General features: G+C 43.3%; 1 protein-coding gene across 1 annotated transcript in view; it reads right to left on the reverse strand.

The window, feature by feature from the left end:
• Nucleotides 1–5311, reverse strand: part of IPO5 (importin 5) — a 42606-nt gene extending 37295 nt beyond the window's left edge. The window contains exons 1-2 of the mRNA XM_069008184.1: nucleotides 5096–5311; nucleotides 362–442 (exon numbers count right to left, since the gene is read on the reverse strand). Coding sequence (XP_068864285.1) covers nucleotides 362–442; nucleotides 5096–5179 — 165 coding nt within the window. The 5' untranslated portion in view covers nucleotides 5180–5311. The remainder of the gene's footprint in view (nucleotides 1–361; nucleotides 443–5095) is intronic.
• Nucleotides 5312–21885: the final 16574 nt, after the last annotated feature.

The following is a 21885-nucleotide window of genomic DNA, read 5'->3' on the forward strand; positions in this document are numbered from 1 at the left end:
AAATGGAAATAATTTCTCAACTGTAACTTGAAGAACCATGGCAGTAAGTCACATACTAGTTACACATTTAATGAAAAATAACATTCATTAAACAAAGCACACAACAGAAAACAATGGAGATCCAAGCAGTTGCTTACAAAAAACTAAATATCCTACACTAAAAAGTCTCAGCTAGTGAATTAGGCATGCAACAAACAAGATGAGAAGATGAGAGATCCCTCTACAAATGTGCAGTAAATTAAGATGCTTTAGTTAACGCCAAACTTGCTCATTTATCCCAAAATGATCAGCACTGATTTCTTCCCCCCCTTCTCCAAGTCGCCCTGAAAATCTGCACAAATCCAAGGTTATTAAGCCATACCTCCTCGGGAGTAGCATTGTTCCTGATTGCCTGCAGAAGGTAAGTGATCTTTGATGGGCCCGGAATAGTCTCGTAGGTCTCCTGCATAAAAAGAGATGCAGCTTATTATAAACATTTATTGGAAAGCATGTGTTAAGCACTAGTATGAATTGACTTTCCTTTTATAACAACATCAGTATCCATCCAATCTAAAAAAAATAACATAAAAAAAAAATTAAACCTATCAAAATAAAAATTTATGACCTATTTTAAAGTTATGAGTAAAATCTTAGTTATCTGGTAAGATCTGTCATATTGGAATGATCTACATATGCATGACTTGCCACTTAGGAGATTAGTTACAAAATATGAATAGAACATAAACTCATAGAAATACAACATAGAGCAAACATATCCTACTGGGAATCCATCATAGCTTTTATCATATCAAAGAATTAAAGATTTTGGAAGCCTGAGACCAAGCTGTGGCCAACAGGTTAATAATCACAGACAAATGTATAGTCCAAAAAGTTGATCAGCTCTGGTTTTGAACCTTTTTGTACCTTCTACAATGTTATGTGGCAGCCACACATCTCAACCACACATTTTGAATAAGAACATCTTATTTTTAAACCCCTGAATTTATTTTTAAACTTTCTGAATTTCAGAAAGAGAGGCTATTTAGTCTCCTCCTTAGGAAAACCCTCTTAAAAAAATGAAAAGTTTAATGAAAAGTTCAGTTATGTTGTCTTACATGCTTCTGGCATGCATTTTATTCATTACTCCTTTTAAAATTACCTTGTTACTCAGAAGCTAGGGTGAAAACAACTTTTGCTATCCAAAACATGGTATATGCGAGCATTGTGAAACTAATGCTTTTTTTAAAATATACTAAACCTATGTAGGTAGGAGCAGAAGAATTACAAGCTAAATAGCAACACCTCATAACATTCAGCAATAGTTCTATACTTATTAACTTTGAGTTACTTTTTGTGGACAGTCTTGAAGAAGAATTTCTTCACCCTTTCCAAATATTCATTATCCCATCCTGAACTCAAGGAATGAGTCTACTCTGCAAAGCTTAGGCTCACCTCCATCAGTTCTCTGCCTGCTTACTTCCCATTTGCAACACTGCAGCAGCTACTTCCAACACTCTAACAAACTCTTACACACCTTGACAGGATACCTGCTATTTTCAATAAGGTAGTTTTGCATTTAATATTAGACCTCATCTTCCTCCCCTTGCTGTACCTGCTTCCTAGTAGGCCTTCTTCACAAAGTCAATCCTCATTTCATATTCTCTCTAGTTGCCAATATACACTCACCGTCAATGAGACTCTGAATCCCCAATGAATCCCTGCATTTAATCTAATCATTTCATGGAGACTGCAAAATTAAATGAGGTTTAGGGTCAGAATAGAAAGTCTTCTCAGGTTAACCTCTTCCATGAACGTATATATTTATATTGCACTATTATCCACAAATACAAAAAATAATACAAAAACATGAAGGTTCTCTAAACCCATCTTACTGTATTCTTTAAGTTTACAGTTAGTTCCCCAGTCACCTTATACAGAAGTACAAATTTCTCACACACCATGACCAACTTTCATAACACATGCAAGAAAATACCTATTATCTACACTTACTACTCATGTTCTCCCAAACCTGAGAAATGCACTTTAAAAAAAGAGCATAAAATCACCCAAATAAAGTAAATAGAAGTTTCTCTATCAGAAGATAGACACATGAGTAAGAGGAAGACAGGCTTTCATAGTCAACAGACAACATTACAGGACAGATGGTAAAATGAACCAACCAGATTGCAGTCAACTAGTCAGGTTAAGTTATGAGCATGCTAGTTCATACACATAATCACAGAATGTTTTGGGTTGGAAGGGACCTTAAAGATCATCTAGTTCTACACCCTCTGCCACGGGCCGGGATACCTTCCACTAGACCAGGTTCCAGCAGCCTGTTCCAGTGCCTCATCACCCTCACAGTGACGAATTTATTCTGTTTATCTAAGCTAAACCTGCCCTCTTTAAGTTTAAAGCCATTGCCCCTTGTCCTATCTCTACATGCCCTTGTAAAAGCCCCTCTCCACCCTTCTTGCAGGTCCCCTTTAGGAAGGCTGCTCTAAGGTCTCTCCAGTCCTCTCCAGGCTGAACAACCTCAACTGCCTCAGACTGTCTTTCACAGGAGAGCTGTTCAGCCCCTCCAACCATCTTTGCGACCCTCCTCTGGACCCACTCCAACAGGTCCACGTCCTTCTTGTGTTAGGGGCCACAGAGGTGGACACAGTACTCAGGTGGGGGTCTCACAAGAGCAGATTATACACATACAGATCCATACACATAAAATGAGTTTGGAGTCATCAGGCTTTCTTCCTCATCCTTTTTTTTTAACAGCTTTTACTACAATCCTCCCAAACAGGATATGACCCTACATCTCCATCAAGTTCAGTCTTCAACTGAACACTCCTCATTCTCATTTCAATTACCAAACCTATTTGAAATACCCTGAGTCTGCTTAGTTCCCTGTCTATCCATTTCTCATTCTGACTGGTTTTCACTGGATATAAATGAAAACCTGCTATTCAATTTACCTGCAGTTATTTGAATCCTTTATGTTTTCAATACTACCTTCCAACAGTAAGTACACTTTGAAGAACTGTTTGGACTATGCTAATGTTTAAAGCCAAGTGTGAGTCCTGTATGATTTTAGGAAGCAAATATTTTAAAGGCTATGCAATACTTTTATCCAAAGAAATCTTACTTCAAGAAATAGACAACTTAAGTCAGTCTAGCTGCCCTGTAGAGATATATTTGTGTTTCTACGTAAAAGTTCATTAATCCACCATGAAGACTAAGGGGAGGTTCTTCACAGCCATGCATGGTGGAAAATAATGAGACAACAGGCATAAATTGAAAAAATGAGGTTCAGACTGGTAGAGGTTCAGATCTCTCTGTCCTAATGAGGACAGTCAAGCAGGAGTGAGTAACTCAAAGAGCTTGTGCAGTCTCCATTCTTAGAGGTTTTCAAGAGTCAGCAGGACAAAGCCCCAAGTGACCTGATCTGACCTGATAGCTGACACTGCTTTGAGCACCACAGACCTCCTGAGGACCCTTCCATTCTGAATGATCCTAAACCATAAAAGTATTTGCAGCACACCTTGGAAATATGCAGAAACTAATATCAAATTCAGTGCTGTTCAATAAGTAAAAAGTTATACTACTCCTTGTATTTTTATAGGAAACTAACAGACTAACAGAAAAGATTGGGTATCAATTAAGGTTTCTTTTTCTGATTGACTATAGTGCATATGTATCTATGAAGATTAAAAACAACTCAGTTTCAAGCAAGTTGCTGACAAAATATGCCAGTTGTAAGAACCCGTGTTTCAGAGTTTTTATCCAATGTTTTATTTCATAGGCATTACAACATAGCTGCACTATGAACTTGCTTTGATATAATTCCAATAAAGTTCAAAATGTTTTTAGGTTATATGTAAGCAGTTGAGAAGAGCAAGAAATTCAGCTCCCAGAGAATGGCCTCCATTGCAGCTCTCTGTTCAGGAATGTGGGAAAAATTCCTGCTGACTCTCTAGAAAATGTAGTTATCAATACCGAACTTCACTAGCTTTCTAAAAATTTATGTCTCCTCTCCTTCCCACTCTCGATTCATATTTGAGGAATTTCACTGCAGCATCAGGAATAATGCTTTTTATTCTTCACCAAACAATGCGCTGAACTCTGCTGACCGCTGGAGTGATGAGAGCGATAAAAGACCCGATGCAGCCATGCAGCGGGAATTCATGCTAAACCTAGACGCTGGTATTTAATTCAACGGGAGAGATTCCCCACCAGGCTTGACAATGGAGCCTTAAGCATGACAGAGAGAAAGAATTAACGTGGCTTAGCCGCCACAAAGAATTTCAGCTGAAACAACACGTCTGAAAACTTTTTGCTGATAACAAGAGAGACTCAGCATATTGAAAACACTTCTTTTGGGTGAAATACTTCTTAGCTGACGAAACACTTGAATACAGACGCGGCCGATCCGAAAAGTTAAAAAACCAAACTACTGGGCGGCAACAGAGAAGGACCTCGGTCCCGCTCCTGCCGGCCAAGTTGGGGCGGGGGCACGGAGCCCCTGCAAGGGGCGCTTCGGGAGCGCACACAAGAGCACTTCCATCGCGCCAGGCACCCGCTCTGACCTCTTTCGGGAAACGCCTCCGCTCCCGAGCCACGGAGAGCCGGCCCCCCTACACGCTACTGCCGCCACCGGCTTGTGGCCCCCCCTGCGCGGAGGGGCCGGGGCCGCGCTCCGTCACGCCGGGCGGCTCAGGCGGAGCCAGCCATGGGCAACGGGGACAAGCAGCCCCTGGGGACGGGTCCCACACGGGCCCCGGGGGGGCGGTCTCGAGGCGGGCGAGGGGAGAGAGCGGTGCCGGACACGCCGGGGCGGGCGCCGAGGGGAGTAACGGGACCCTTCGCGCCCTCTCGGGCCAAGGGCCGGCGCGGGCCCTGCGCCCGCCAGGCAAAACGGCCGCCACCGCCCGGCCCCGCCGCCCAGACCGGGGGAAGGCCCGGGCCGCCCCGGCGGCAGCTGGTGCCGCTGCTCACACGTGGGGCTCGGCCGGCCCCGCCGCCTCCCTGCCCCCCTCCCTTCCTTCCTCCCTCCCTCCCTCCAGCGAGGCCCGGCGGGTCTGACAGGCCGTCTCGGCGGCCGCTGACGCGGCGGCCCCGTTACCTCGGCCTGCTTGCGGACCGCATTGTCCGGGCTGAGCAGGTTGCCGAGGAGGGCGTAGAACTGCTCCTGCTCCGTCGCCGCCATTGCTGCGAGAGGGAAGGAGAGGGAGGAAGGGGGAGCGCCGGCCGCGCCGCCGGCGGGGGAACAAGGGGCGGGGCCGCAACGCCAGCCGCGCTCCCATTGGCTGCGGCGCACGGAGCCTCGCCCCCGATTGGCCCTGCCTCCCTTTGACGTGCCGGCGGCTCGGGGCGAGGCGGGCAGCGGGGAGCGACGGCTCAACCGACCCCCAATGGGGTTCGTCTCCTCGCGTGTCATTGGTGCGCCGCCGCGCAGGGGGCGGGAGGCAGGGGCGGCGGAGCGCTCTGATTGGCGGACGGCTCTGGCAGCCGCGGCGGGATTGGCCGGAGCGGCAGTCGGGCGGTGCGGGCAGGGAGGGGTCGCGCCGGGACTCGGAGCTGGGGCCGGGCCGGGCCGGGCCGGGGGGAGGGGAGGGTCGGAAAGCGCGGGAGATCACGGGGCGTCGCCTCCTGGCGCTCGGTGACGTCGTGCTGCTGTCCCGCCACACGGAGTCACTGAAACACAGAACGCGTCAGGTTGGCAGGGACCGCGGGGATATCTGGTCCAAGCTCTCTGCTCAAGCAGGGTCGTCCTAGAGCACATGGCACAGGATTGCATAGAGACAGTTCTTGAATATTTCCAGTGAGAGAGAATCCACAACCTTTCTGGGCAGTCTGTTCCAGCACTCAGTCACTTGCACAGTAAAGAAGTTCACCATCATGTTATGTGGAAATTCCTGTGCATCAGTATTTGCCCGTCGTCTCCTGTTCCCTTGCTCAGCACCACCGAGAAGAGCCTGGCTCCATCCTCTTGGCACCCTCCCTTCATATACTGATAGACAATGATGAGGCCCCTCTCAGCCATCTCTTCTTGAGACCAAGAGAGCCCAACTCTCTCAGTCTTTCCTTGTAAGAGAGTTGCTCCAGTTCCCTCATCCTGCTCTGCTGGACCTGCTCCAGGAGTTCCTGTCTTTCTTGTATTGAGGAGCCCAGACCTGGACACAGCACTCCAGATACGGCCTCACCAGCTTTAAGCAGAGGGGCAGGACCACCTGCCTCGACCTGCTGTCAATGCTCTTCCTGATGCACCCCAGGATACCATTGGCCTTCCTGGCCACAAGGGCACTGCTAGCTCATGGACAGCTTGCTGTCCACCAGAACCACCAGGTCCTTCTTTGCAGAGCTGTTTTCCAACGGATCAGCCCTCTGCCTGTGCTGGTGCAGGGGGTTATTCTTCCCCAGCTGCAGGACCTTGCATTTGCCCTTGTTGAATTTCAGAAGGTCTTGTCTGCTCATCCCTCCAATCCATCGAGCTTGTATTTGATTGAATAAAACTTAATTAGTATTCCCTTTGGTCGCAGGGGCTATCACAGGTGCATAATGTGTGTGGTGGGAGGCTTTGAGCATTGCCCAGCTCATTGGTGGAGGGCTTTGTGCCTCGAGGTGCACCAGCCAGCTGTTTGAGGTGCACCACCCAGCTGTTCCGAGTGCAGCTGCACGGCAGTGGCTGGCTGGGTCAGGTACCACCTTCTACTGCGCCTCGGCTGTGCCCAGGGAATGCTGATGCTTTAAAAGCAGGAGGAGTCAGCCAGTGATCTGGTGGAGAAAAGATGGATGGAAGGAAGGAAGGAAGGAAGGAAGGAAGGAAGGAAGGAAGGAAGGAAGGAAGGAAGGAAGGAAGGAAGGAAACATCTTGACTGCATCAAGAAAGAATTGCAGGCAGGGTTAGAGAATGATTTTAAGCTGACTGAAAACTCAGAAGGGCCATAAGTGAAGATGAAATATAAAAGCAACCATGCTTTCTAGTGTGAAGTGCACTCCTGTAAGTGTCCTCAGAATTCAGCTATGTGGATTAGGTGTGTACAGCTTGTCACAGGTTCTGGAGGGCCTTTTGGATATCTTCTTGAAATGGACATTATTTTCCTGCCTTTTTATCACCTGTAAACTGGTTTGCATGAACTTCAGTAACATTGCTGTCTGCTTTCCATGCATAAGCAAATAGATGTATTTGCTTTCATCCTAGCTTGTGTTAATGGTGATTTCACCATAAATCTGTAGTAGAATTGTTAGCTAAAGAATACAGTGTCTGATTTGGCTTGGGGAGAGAATGTAAACCACAGGATATGGAAAATTGTTTTCTTACTCCTGCTGGTTTTCGCATCTGTAGATGCAGGGAGTGGGTTGTTATATAAAAACTGTCTAGTTGTCTTTGAGAAACGGCGAAGCATATGAAATTTGCGTAAGACCTGAAAAAAGGTTGCCAAATTATCTTTGGAGTACCAGTAATGAACATCAGATTCCATTAGAGCTCCCTTGGAAGGGGAAAGCAGGGAAGGCAGGAACAACCTGATGCAGTTCATTAGAGCAAGCCAAGCCAGAGTGTCTCTCTACGTGTGCATGTATGTGTGTTTGTGTTCCTGTGTGTGTAATGATCAATAAACTTAGTAGTGTAATGCTCTAGGAATACATTTGAATACATTTCACCCTGGTATTCAAAGCATAGAGGGGAGCATCTATACTGGGTGGAGAAGAACTTGCTGGTAAACTCAGCAGATCAGTGCTGTTCCACTTCAAATCCTGACAGTTTGGGGAAAGCAGATTAAAAACTTCACCTAGGTAAAAAGCAGTTAAGATATTGGAAAGATTCCTAAGCAAACAAAATTGTCAGTAATGCAACGTGATCAGAGAGTCTCCAAATCAGGTGCTTGTTCTCACTTGGGACAAGTTTGAAGCTGAAGTGTGGGAAGCAGCCAGAAACTATGCTAAAGAAGCAGGTATCAGCACTAAAGATGGTTTGAACAAGTATCTGAGGAGATCTCAAATAGATACAGCCACAAAGCAGCCAGCGGCAATGTTGGTATTGCTGGATATTGCCTGATTGCTGCAGTCTGTTTGAAAAAACAACAACAACAAAAGACAGGAGAAAATATGATAGCAAAAATCAGAAGGATTACCTTGACCTCTTCTAAACAGTTAAGGCCTGAGAAGTTTGTTGAACTGTAGTTTATGCAATGAAATTTTATTGATGTTTTAAAACTTGGACAGACTCTGAAATTGAAAATTCAAGTCTTCAAAAAGCAGAAGCTTTAGTGTAGTATTGATTAAACTTCACAACTCCGGAAACAAATGGATTACAAAGAGAGGGAGAGCTAGAAAACTATTTATTATACCTGAGGAATGCTATAACATTTCTTACAGAGTAATAGGAGATGTGGAATGATAAATAAAATGAGGAAAGATGTCTCAGATTCTTATAAAATAATTTCTGATGCTGACTTACAGGTGAAGGCTTTGACATGTATGTGCTTCAACATTCGGAAGCAAAGAATGAGATGAAGGTAAAGAAAGATACTGAAGATACCACAAAAGAAATTCAAACATCTTTGTGAAGCACAAGAACAGGCCAGCTGTGTCAGCTCTGTCCTATGAGGAGATCTACTGTAAGTTTGAAGTGACTGTTGATGGTCCGTATGGATTCCATATACCCTACATATCATTAAAAAGTGCAACCATTATAGCCTCAGAAGCCAGAGAAGGGTTAGAAAGTGCATGAGGAGGGCAGATTTCCAGCAAAAGTCAACGGAATGGAGTAAGTTGATGTCAGTGGGAAGCTATGCTCTAGTGGGAGCTGTCTGAAGCTATCTTGGCAGAGCAAGCTGTCGGTGAAGAGCATGCAGTGTCTGACAATTACTCTGGCCAAAAGGTGGGGTGAGGCAAAGAATTACAATCCTGTCAGTAATGAGCAGTCAGTATGGACTACAGCTTTCACAAATCTGTTCATCCATTTCTTGTGCTCGGAACTCAGAAAGGGCATACTGCTCTGTTCCCATGCCTTAAGCATGGGGGTGGGATGCCTGTAACTATGGAGGGTGCCGAAAGAGATGCTGCTCTTTCAGTTCTACTCCAAGAAGCCCTGACCTGTGGTTTCTTACTGGCTTTTTGTGTTGGTAAGGCAGAGCTGAAAGGTGATACAATCATGTCTAGCCACCAGCTGAGGGGTCTACTAGACTGGTGAGTATGCTGGGAGTCTGGAGAATTGCCATCAACCACTAATGAGATCCAGAATTCTTGGATGGGAACTTTCTGAAGTCATTGAAATGGTTAATAAACGTAATGACAAGGCAGGAAATCTTCACATGCAGGTTGTATGGTAGGTCCTACACACTACAGGCTTGAAAAGCTTTTGTTGTGAAGAAGCTTTGAACATCTTGTAGAGCTGCAAAGAGGCATCCCATACTTCCCTCCTGCCAGATTTTCTCACTGAAGTCGGATATCCCTTGGAGGACATTAAACCGAGGGAATTTTGCTACTCCCAGAAAGCAGAACACAGAGGGACTTGTATATATGTCTAGGAGTATTTTCTGAACAAGTATACCTGATGAAAAAGTTCATGCTAACCTCACCAGAGGCCACCAGACAGTGCAGAATAATGAAGTGTACAGGGCTGGGATAACCTGTGGAAATAAGCGACTTCTTGAACAGGGCTCTGCCCAGGGTCATTTTACCGAAGAGTGATACAGTGGAAGAAGTAGGAGACAAAGCTTTTGTGTGGATTACAGATAATACTACACCAAGGCTGTGCCTGCTGTGTCAGAAGACAAGGAGGATAACTTACTGAGCAGCCTGAGCAATGCCAAGTTCTACAACCTGCTGAACTTCACAAAGATGCACATGCACTTAAAAAAATAGTAGTTTGCATGCATCATGAATGCAGGCCTTTGAGTTCCAGACGATACTGTGATTTTGTTAATTTAGGAGGCAACTTTCTGACACTTAAAAACCCCGTGTTTGTATTGACAACACAGAGGCTGAGAAGAGTGAAAAACCTGTGTGTTTTGTATTGAAAAAAAGGGATAAATTACGAAAAAATAATTCCGTTTTAGTCAATAACAGCAAGAGGTGGTAGGGAGAGATGTAACTGCTCTCTGAGAGACTAATATAAAGACACAGGGGTTTAGTTGTACAAAAAAAACCAAACAAAAATTGACCATTCATTGAGTTTTTTCTTAGAATAGAATTCAATGTTATAGAATTCAATTATTATTGAAGATTTGTAGATGACTTCAGTGGTATTGTTGCTTTTATTAAGGCAGTTTGTCAAAAGCATCCATCTGACAAGGCAATTGAACAGAGACTTTGAGCAGATTAAAGAAGCTTTCTGACCCTCCCTGTGTTAGCCTGGCCACAAGAAAATACATGAATGATCCTGTCAGTGCTTCAGATGCAGGTCTATGGAGGATGCTTTTCTTGAGATGGAAAGGGAGTAGTGCTTTTAAAAGCAGGATATGAACACAATTACTCCAGAATGCGTACATTGCCACTGTGTGGGCTATCAGGTGAAATACCATTTCCTCACTCACAAATTCAGTGTCCACAGGAAATAAATAGCAGTGAGATTTTTGTCAATGTCTAATAATATTCATGGTAAATGTCCTTTACCCCTAAAGGGAAAAACTTGACAACATTAAAATGAATTCAGTATGAAATAATGTAATTTTGAATGAGTGAATGTTGGCAGGTCTGGTTACATATTTATTTCTTTGGCAAGCCCCTGTGCTCCAATCCTGTTGCCAAGCTGCAAGGAAACAGGCAGATTCACAACCATTTTCAGAATTTTCTGTTAGTTACTCAATAACCTTTTTCATTGTATAACATGTTTTATGAGCACACAGAATGATAGTAAAGTCATATTTTTTCTGAAGCAATGAACAACATGCTGTGGAATACCTGCTGAGCTCCCACAAAAAACTTTGCTGTTCCTACTGAAAAAATTGAAAGCTGCCTGCTGTATTAGGATGGTAAAAGTCTCTTTGCTCTCAGCTGGTTTGGCATTTCATCAGGTATTATTCAGAAATAATGTAAAATCATGGAAACCACTATGGAAATGCAATACCGCTATATCTAGGTCAGCTTGTCAGAATTCAAGGTTCCTGCTCCCTCCAGAACTGATTCTGCCTTAATGTTGCACAACTTCCTTTCTTCTTCCAGGTATGAGGGAGAAAGAGATGGCTAAGTAGTCACAATTCAACAATTCATTTTCCTATATTGGTAGAAAAATAGTCTTTTCAGCAGGAATCAAATTTGCAATTGTTTGGGCATTAGACAGAGCATCAATTGATTTGGCTTATTATTTGGCTTATAATTGGCAAATCCTTTGGAAGGAAGCATAGTCTGGAAGCACATAATTATAACAAAGTGCATTTCCAAATTACAAAGATTGATATGCCCAAACATGAGTTCAATGTCAAATTTCATTTATTCTATTGATTAACTCATAAATCACGTGCTCATTTTTTGCATATAATATACTGCATTTGTGACACCTTTATAAAAGGTTACCTACTGTTAACCTGTTTAAACACCTTCTGAAAGAACTCTTTCAGATCTTCAGATTAAAGAAAAGGTTAATTGCATGTTTAGTAGGGCCAGGGTTAATAAGAGACTAAGAAAAACATGAAAAAGTGACTCATTGTAAAGGAACTGTTAAATAATCCATATGGAAAAAAAAGACATTCAATTCAGTCAGTCATAGTCTTTGGTAAGTAAAAGGAAGGACATATGGAGACAAGACAGGTAGAAAATTAGGTTTTATTTGGTAAACGAATAGTGTGGCAAAACCACCAATGTACTTTAGGGTTGCTCAACAGAAGCATGGCTTCCCAGAGTGAGGAGATGCTCATTGCTATGCAAGCATCACCTCTTGTGATCAGAGCAAAGTAGCAAGCTCAAGTGCAGATTACAAGCTGTGCATGTGGCATTTCCATTCCCTTTGATGAAAACTGAATGTGCTTATCACAGGAAAGGCTCTAACCTAGAATTAGGAGTCTGGGAGGATGCATTTAAAAGGAAAAGCCAGAAGCGATAATCAGCAATTACCATGATAGATTCTACAAACACAAATTACACTGTTGAGAGTTATATGAAGTATTACATATCTTTACAAATGGGCTAAATTAAGGGGGAAAAAATCCTTTGGCTATAATTTTGGAAAATTTTTCTTGAATTTCCCTGATCATATGAGGATGTGAGGTCACATATGTAAGTAATTGCAGTAATGGAAAAAGATTTCAAAAAAAATGTATTTGCACAGGAAACTTAGGTATTTCCAAATTCTAAATGCTTATCATTGTAAATTTAAGTATTTTCCAACACTATAATTAAAAAAAAAAGGTAATTAAAAAATCTATCATATAGGATTAAGACAGAATATTGTAAATTTATGGTCTTCCCTCTGGCCTGGCTTTCCAGTGAGTGAGTATTTGAACCTGTCTTTCTGTACTTCTCAGGTGCTGCAGATTGGTTCCGGCTGTTAACCGGGCCAAGCCCGTTTAGATGTGGTCCTGCAGAATGAAAATCCAGCTCAGTCATGGCCTGCAGGATTCTCACGCTAATCAACATTTTGCTGACATTTTCTTGAAAATGTTGTAACAATTCTCTATTCAGCATGTATGAACTGTAATTTTTTTTGAAGATTGAGCAATATTTTGAGAGTGTGCTAACTTAAAGTTACTTTTTCCAGGAACATTTTATGCCATTAAAAAAATCCTTAGTTCAAATTTCAAGCCTTTCAACCAGGCATGTTTCAAAGAAAAGCTTGTAAAAATTTGTTGATGTGGGAAAAGGAAAATACTGTCCTTTAGTTCCATTCTTGGAAATGGTAACGGCTCTGCATGAAATCAAGCTAAAAATGTTTGATACAAACATGACAAGTTTTAGTCCAGATTGTAAAGTTCAATAAAATTTAAACAGTAGTTGGGGTACCAGCTGAGTTTATATCATGCTTTAATTACCCTCTTATTTATAAGTTACGTAGTTATGTCATCTCAAGTAATTGTGACATCTTCCAGCTATTAAATTTCATTCTTGACTGTTGCTCCTGGGGTCTGTTAGACATAGAGTATAAAGTGGCAATGCTTCCACTCATTTGTTTTCCATTATCCTGTAGAGACTGAAAGTTGTTCCCTAAGAAGAATGAAGGTCAAATTGTTTAATTAAAAGAAGATCTGATTTTTTTAAAATAGAGATCGAGACTGAGAACAGTCTGCAAGATATACTGAGCTCCAAAGAGTTTCAGTTTAATCTAGTTTTAATTGCCCTGAATACCAAACTTATCTTAGAAGTCTGTGAAGTCCTCTGTTTTTCTTTTTGTCTCTTCCAGCTTTCTAACATTCATTTCTCTAGCTGTCTTTCATCAAATATATCTTACATAAGCTATCTGCAATTCAGGTATCTGTTCTTTGTGCTCTCGTTGAATTTATTTGTTTGGAGCCTGTGGTTCTTTTCTATGCCACAGACAAGGTGGAGAGGTGATTGAGAGGAGATCGAGAGTCCTGTGGAGAAAGACTTTGGGTTGGTGGTTGATGAAGAACGCACCATAAACTGGCAGTGTGAGCTCACAGCCCAGAAAGCCAGGTTAATCCTGGGCTGCATCCATAGCAGAGTGGCCAGTAAGGAGGTGATTCTCTCCCTCTGCTCTGCTCTTTGACACTCCACCTGGACCACTGCATCCAGCCCCAGTACCACCAACATAGGAAGGACATGGAACTGGTGGAGCAAGTCCAGAGGAGGGCCACAAAGGGGATAAGAGGACTGGAGCATCTCCTCTACTGACGACAGGCTGAGGAAGTCGGAGCTGTTCAGCCTGGAGAAGAGAAGGTTGTGTGGAGACCTCATAGCAGCCTTCCAGGGGCCTGAAGGGAAGCCCAAGAGGGACTCTTTGTCAGGAACTGTAGTGATAGGACAAGGGGTAATGGGTGCAAATTGAAAGAGGGGAAATTCAGTTTAGCTACTAGAAAGAATTTTTTTACTGTGAGGATGGTGAGACACTGCAGGAGGCTGCCCAGGAAGGTTCTGAATGCCCCAACCCTCACTATATTCAAAGCCAGGTTGGATAAGGCCTTGAACACCCTGGTCTAGTGGGAGGTGTCCCTGCCCATGGCAGGGGAGACTGGGACTAGATGATTTTTAAAGTCCATTTCAACCCCTTAAGATTCTATGATTCTGTGATTGCATATGAAAATTTGAACAATATATTGTTAGATCATGTATGGTATTTGGAAAGAAATGTATTCTAATTGGGCCAAGGAAAATCTCCATCCTTTATTGGATGATATGGGGAACATTGTAACCAAGGCTGAGGAAAAGGCTGAGGTACTTAATAGCTTCTTTGCCTCAGTCTTTAACAGAAGGACTGGTTTTCCTCAGGACAGCCAGCCCTTGAGCTGGCAGTCAGGGGCAGGGAGCAGAACAGAGCCCCTGGAATCCAGGAGAAAGCAGTTGGTGACCTGCTGTGCCAGAGACACTCCCAGCTCCATGGGGCTAATGGGATCCGTCTGAGGGTACTGAGGGAGCTGGTGGAAGAGCTCACCAAGCCACTGTCAATCATTTATCATCAGTCCTGCTTAACTGAGGCGGTCCCAGATGACTCGAGGTTGGCCAATGTGATGCCTGGATAAAAACGGGTCAGAAGGAGGATCTGGGGATAGGATAGGCCAGACAGGCTGACCTCAGTGCCTGGGAAGGTTATGGAGCAGATCATCTGGAGTGTGATCACATGGCATGTACAGGACAACCAGGGGAACAGGCCCAGCCAGAATGGATTCATAAAAGGCAGGTCCTGCTTGACCACCTGGTCTCCTTTTATGGCCCGGTGATCCACCTAGTGGATGAAGGGAAGGCCATGGATATTGTCTACCTGGACTTCAGTAAAGCCTTTGGCACTGTCTCCCACCACATTCTCCTGGAAAAGCTGTCAGCCCACGGCTTGGACACGTGCACTCTTTGCTGGGTTAAGAACTGCCTGGATGGCCAGGCCCAGAGAGTGGTGGTTAAAGGAGTTAGATCCAGCCGGCAGGTGGTCACCAGTGGAGTTCTCCAGGGCTCAGTATTGGGGCCAGTAAAGATACTTAATATCTTTATTGACAATCTAGATAAGGGGGTGGAGTGTCTGTATCCTCAGTAAGTTTGCAGATGACACCAAGTCAGGCAGGAATGCCTATCTGTGGGAGGGTAGGAAGACTGCAGAGGGATCTGGACAGACTAGATCGATGGGCTGAGGTCAATGGCATGAGATTCAACAAGGTGAAGTGCTGGGTCCTGTACTTGGGTCATAACAACCCCATACAGTGCTACAGGATGGCACAGAGTGACTGGAAAACTGCCAGGTGGAAAAGGACCTGGGGTGCTGATCAACAGCCACTGAACATGAGCCAGCCTGTGCTCAAAGAAGGCCAGTGTCAGCCTGGCTTGTATCAAAACTAGTGTGGCCTGCAGGACCAGGGCGATGATTGTCCCCATGTACTCACCACTGGTGAGGCCGCACCTCGAGTTCTGTGTCTGGTTCTGGGCCTCTCACTACAAGAAGGATGCTGAGGTGCTGGAGTGTGTCCAGAGAAGGGCAATGGAGCTGTGGAAGGGTCCTGAGAGGAAGTCTTATGAGGAGTGGCTGAGGGGGCTAGGGTTGTTTAGCCTGGAGAAAAGGAGGCTCAGGGGACACCTTATCACTCTCTACAGCTGCCTGAAAGGAGGCTGTGGCCAGGTGGGGGTTGGCCTCTTCTCCCAGGCAGCAGGGGACAGGACAAGAGGAAATGGCCTCAACCTGTGCCAGGGGAGGTTCAGGTTGGACATCAGATAGATTTTCTTCACTGAAAGGGTCGTCAAGCATTGGAATGGCCTGCCCAGGCAGATGGTGGAGTGACCATCCCTGAAAGTGTTCAAGAAACAGCTGGACATGGCACTTAGTGCTGCGGTTTAGTTGACGAGGTAGTATTCAGTCAAAAGTTGGTCTCGATCTTTGGAGGTCCTTTCAACCCTCTATTGATTCTGTGATTCTAATGGTTGTTTCTGTCCTTTATAACAACTTATCTCCCTCCAGCTCTACCTGAAAACTTTTTCTAATGTATTTTTTTAACAAATGTATTTCAAATATCTCTTTGTTGTGCCTTACACCTTAATTACCCTAAAATGTCAAGGTGCCAAGATGTTGATTTGCATTCAATTGCTTCTCACTGGTGTAGCAGAAAAAAATCAAGCTCAATTTCTACAGCAACAGGAGTATGCTTTTAGTAGTATTCTCTTGTTTTATGGTTCTAACATCTACATATTTTAATATAATATGTAAATAAGTGTAAATAGTAAAAGGACTTTACTCTTTTTAAAATGGTGTGTTGAAGGGCTGGATGCCTGAAAATGCATGCTGGACTGGGGGTTTTTTGTATATTTCAGTAAAACATACTATCCTTTGCTTTCCTTCTTTCTGTGGGGGTGATCAAAAAGTATAAGGCAAACTGAAAAAACCCACATATTATCATCATTGCAAGGGGCGACGTGTCAATGGTAGTTTGCTGTGGCAGTTTTTTGTAAAAATATGAAAGACAGACAGATGTTTGATGAAATGAAACATGATGTTTAATGAAAAAGAATGGTACATGAAGCAGTTGATAAAACAACTGCTGAAAGGGCATGTCCTATTGATGGATGGTTTATCTCTTTCAAGTGGGCTCTATTGCAGGTAATAAATACTGCCAAACAGTAACAGCCATCTAAACAGAAGGTTTAGAGATCACCACACCTCTGATTAGCCTTAACAGAGCAATATTTGCTTGATATTGACAGAATCTCATTATAGATAAATTAAGATCTTTCAGGGAAGATCGCATTTATCTAATGAAAGCTTTTTGTGGGACAGGGTATTTAAATTCTAATAGTTTTGGTAAATGAGGTCCAATTGATTTTTTGTTCCCTCACAGCATTTCTATTGTTCCAAAGTCCAACCATGGCAATGGTCTAATAAAATGGTTGGAAAAAAAATTGATGAACATGTGTTGGGTTTTTTTAAGATTAATATAAAAAAACGGAATAAAAAAAGATCTGCAGGAAAGCAGGATAAATTTGTAGAAAAATCTCCTTCAGGGTTTTTCCTTGTTTTCTATTTTCCTCAGATCACCTTTTGATTTTCTTCTTTTTTTTTTTTTTTTTTTTAAACTTGCTGATACAAATACTTCAAAAATACAGGGACAGACACATTCTGTTGTTCTTAAAAATTCTCAGAGGAAATCAATGGCACACTGGAATCAATGGCACACTGGACCAGCAAAAAACTCTGTCCCAGATTTTTCCCCTTAGGCATATAGTACAATATAAAGAGAAAATCTGTGAAAAAAGTGGATGTGTGATGTTTTATGTCTGTGGTTTTTGTGCTTGTTATTTGGATGCTGGGCATATTTCAGCCACTGTTTTTGTCTGCTGTAGCCCAGGTTCCAGGTCCTGGATGTGTTATAATTGTAGAAGTCTTCCTAGGCAAGCCATGCCTAGCCTGGAAAGTAGGTTGTTCGGAAATAGGGACAGGAAGAGAACCATCTTCACGACTCTTGCTATATTTAGTCTCATTTGGCAACACAGTCATAAATAAATGTGTTTCCTTGGGAAGATGTAGTTCTGTTTTGGAAAATACGAACAAAGATCCAGAATACAAAAATAGTAATGAAGTACCCCTGGGAAAATTCAATGATGGAAGTGGCAGGTGCAAGCTTGCATTAGGGTTCTGTCTGGGAATACACAGGTCCTCACTTCTGCCTTCTTGCTCGCATTATTTCTCCTGATGCAGTAAGACACATGTCCTATCCCTGAGCACATCATCTTTTAATATTAAGCATCTGCCACATTCCCATCTGGAATATCTATGAATGAAGTTGACAAAACATCTGAGATATTAAACTGGAGGCATTAGGACCATTAAAAATAGAAGCTTGAGAGTTCCTTCCAACCTTCTGATTTCCCATGATATGTCTGGGTGTGCTTTCCATTGCACAGAGGGTGCTAGGTTAAAAGGATTTTAAGCTGGATCCAGTATGGCAAATTTTGATCCTAATGGGAAAACTGTTAACATGATGAGTTGGTTGTGTGTCAATTACAGAATATGGCAAGTGGAGAGTAACCCAAAGTTCTCTCTCAGAAGGAAACACTCTTTTCCAAAACACATTGTGAAGTGAAATAGACCTCTGCTTGTCCTCAGTGTTAGGGAAGAAATCAGCACACTGATGCAGCAGTACCCTAAATGGTATGTAGCATTGTCCAGGCAACCACTAGTTCTGCCTTAGTTATACTGAGTGGTGTTCCCACATGTCTCAGAAGTGACTTACCTGCTGCAGTGCAAGTGAGTTGTCTGATGAAAGCATCTGCTTGTGAATTGTATGTTTCAAGATCTTTTTCAATGGTTAGATCTAGAAAAGTGCAAGGGTGCAGTGAAGAGATACTTATTTACCTGCTGCATCAAGGACTAGAAGAGTCTCAAGGCAGGTAATAATCCAATTTCTCAGGTAAAACACAGTCTAATTTGTGTGATAGCAGGAAGTAGCTTTGCAGACATTTTGCAGGCAAGGTGTGGTTGCTTTGACTAAGAGCACATCTTGATGTTATAGGCAAGGAAATGCTTGGCTGTGATTATCTTGAGGGTTAGCTGATTCTAAGAAATGTGCACAGCCTCTGGGACTACCATCTGGATTCAGATTATCAGGCTCTGAGGGCTGTCAGCATTGTCTCTCTCACACATGCAGCATTTACAGCAGGAGCAGCTTCATGCTATGGCTTGGTACATCTCTGTTTTTAGAGATCTTATGCTGTGTAAGATTTATTTCCGTGCCAAAGCCACTCAGAGTCCATACAGCTGTCTTGCTCTTCCCTCCAGCAATGTCACCAGTTTCCTCACATGCCTGTGATTGTCAGCAGTCTACTCACTTATTTTGTAGTGCATGGCAGCTCTGATGCCAGCTGGCCTCCTTCGGGGTTGGGAACTCACACGGAGAAATCCTGCATCATCCTGAAGGTGTCTTTGCCTACAGAGCGTCCATGTTATGTTATCTGTGGAGAATGCTGTACATTGCACAAGTAGAACTGCAAGCACAGGTTAGGGTTAGGGGGGCTTCATGATGGGAAGGAATAACTGTCCTGCTAGGAGGAGAAAAATGCAACATCAAGACTCTGTAAAAAGGAGCCTTCAGTGAGGTGGCCTTGTACCAGACAAATGGAGCCACATCTGAATCGGACCACTCACACGTCATGGAAAGTGTCAGGCAGGCAGCACAGCAGAGACACTGTTAATGGAGCAGAGAAAGATTGCCCAGGAGCGCTGGGCTGAATGGATACTCAGGATGCTTAGGCAAGGTCCACTTTCTCACTTAACCGAACCTCCCAGAAGAGAGGAACGGCACAAATAAGTTTGGTGTTGAATCAATAAAAGGGTCTTTAAAAAGTGAGACAGATTATGGGGTTGCTTAATTTGGCTTCTAAATCATGAACAAATGTGGGTAAATAATTTTCTCTCTTAATGATTCTCTGATGAAAAAGATTCTTTACAGGAAGGACTGCTTTTGAGCTTAGCCAGAATTTCCAAGGAAACATCTCTGATGCCAGAAGTTTGTTTGGTTTTTATGTTTTGTTTTTTTTTTTTTCTCCTACAGAATGAGCCCCAAACAATGAATTTGCACAAGTGGAAATCACTACAGTAAAATACTGTAGTCTGTGGACATATCCATGCCACATGTGAAAACTGCATTGAGCAATTACCATTGTATGTGCTGCTTGAGATTAAACAGCATGAAATATGTGGGGGGGTCTCTTGGAGGGTGGCAGTGTTGGGTAACTGATGGTGTGGCAAGTGTTTAAAACTCCTGGGGTGAGGATATGAACATCACCTGCCAGAGTCACTTTATTTGCATTGTCTGATGGTTGATTTATTTGCCAAATGAAGTATCAGTTATATTTACCAAATATAATATGTAAGTCTCTCTATTTGGCAACATTCCTTAATAGTGGTGCTAGGTTGATGGTTGGACTAGATGATCTTGAAGGTCTCTTCCAAACTTGATATTCTGTGATTCTGTGATAGTTTTATTTGGCATGGTTTTGCTGGCTTGTGTGGGTTGCTTGCTGCTCCATTATACTTGAAAAAACTTTGGAGTATGACTACCCCTTCTTATTTCTTCCCAGTAAAGTGGACAACAAGCAGTGGTTAGATAAACAGAGTAATTAAACCCATACATTTACACTAATACAAATTTAATATCAATGAACTGGAGATGGCTGATTCTTTACAAAAAGAAAATTAGCTGTCTTAACTATCAAAATGCTATCTGAAAAATCAAAGTAAAAACCAATTCAAGCAGCTGTAATGGTAGAAAAAGAATAGAACTGTTTTTAGTTGGAAGGGACTTGTGTTGATCATCTACTCCAACTACCTGACACTTCAGGGCTGACCAGAAGTTAAATCATGTTATTAAGGATATGTCCAAATGCCTCGCAAACACTGACAGGCTTGGGGCATCAACCACCTCTCTAGGAAGCCTCTTCCAGGGTTTGACCACTCTCTCTGTAGAGAAGTGCTTCCTAGTATCCAGTCTAGACCTTTTCTGACACAGTTTTGAATCATTCCCACACATCCTATTGCTGGATCCCAGGGAGAAGAGATTAGCATCTCTCTCTCTGCTTCCCCTCCAAAGGAAGGTGCAAAGAGCACTCCTCAGCCTCCTTTTCTCCAAACTAGACAAGCCCAAAGTCCTCTGCTGCTCCTCACAGGACATGGCTTCCAGCCCTTTCACCAGCTTTGCTGCCCTACCTTAATGTATTCAAGAACCTCACATATCTGTGTCCTGCAGTGCCCGTGTTGTTTTCCTTCCTCTTTAATCCCTTTCTGTACTTTCCATGGCAGATCTCCCCATACGGCATCTCTTTGGTGTTTAGTTACTGCAGGCTTCCTATCTAAAGAAGAGCTGCTCAGTTCACTTGGCTGTGGGATTATTCCAGGATGTTCCTCTCTTCTTTCTGTTGTCAAAGCCCAGGATGATGGGATTTCCAGTGTAATTATGCCATTTAGGTAGGATGGGTCTGGATCCTCTGCCACATTGCATGGGAGCTGGGAGAAGGAGGGCTGCATCCCTCCTGCTTTCCTCCCTGCTTGCTGGTGCTACCAATGGTCTTGAAGAGTTAGTGGACTGGGCGTGAGGGATTTGACAGAACCTTTGTCTGGGCACTTGGAGAAGTTGCTGACTGAAGTCACATACCTTAGTGTCTGTGCTAGAAATTTCAGAAATCCCACAGAGGGATTGCAGGAATCAATGGATCCTGCAAGTGGAGTGCTGCAGGAATCAATGCATAGACTCCACACAGAGTGCAGAGAGCCCATTGCAGGTGCTTGTCTCTGTAGGAAATGTTGCAGAGAAGCACACACATTCAGTGTGTGAAGTGGTCTGGTAGTTAGCTCTATTGAAATAACCAGATTAAATGCTAAAGGACTGTCCCTGCATGACGATAGCTTTTGGTGTAACTTCCTAGAAAGGGAGAAAGATGTCCTGCTAACCAGGCTCTTCTGTATTCTCAAAGGACTGAGATGCAGTGATTGTGGTTGCATGCTAAGACCTTTTTGCAAGTGTCCTCCCCCTTCTTCCAATGAAGTCAGTTTCCTGGAAGAAGCATGTCATGGAAGCAAATGAATTTGGTGCTTACTGCATGTCTGTGCTGAGGACAAGAGGATGAGAGACCATTAATAAATCAACTCTGTCCTTACCCATTCTATATATCTGCATGAAATTATAGGCTTTGAGTCACAGAGATATTTTCCTTCATCTAAGCAATGAAAAGGGGGAAAAGAGGCTTTTTGTATAGTGGACAAAACACTGCCATCTCCAAAGGCACTTAAATTCTGTGAGAAATGTGAAGTGAGCAAGAGGATGTTTCATGAGG

Source organism: Aphelocoma coerulescens, chromosome 1 (assembly GCF_041296385.1).
Source record: "Aphelocoma coerulescens isolate FSJ_1873_10779 chromosome 1, UR_Acoe_1.0, whole genome shotgun sequence".
NCBI classification, from domain to species: Eukaryota; Metazoa; Chordata; class Aves; order Passeriformes; family Corvidae; genus Aphelocoma; species Aphelocoma coerulescens.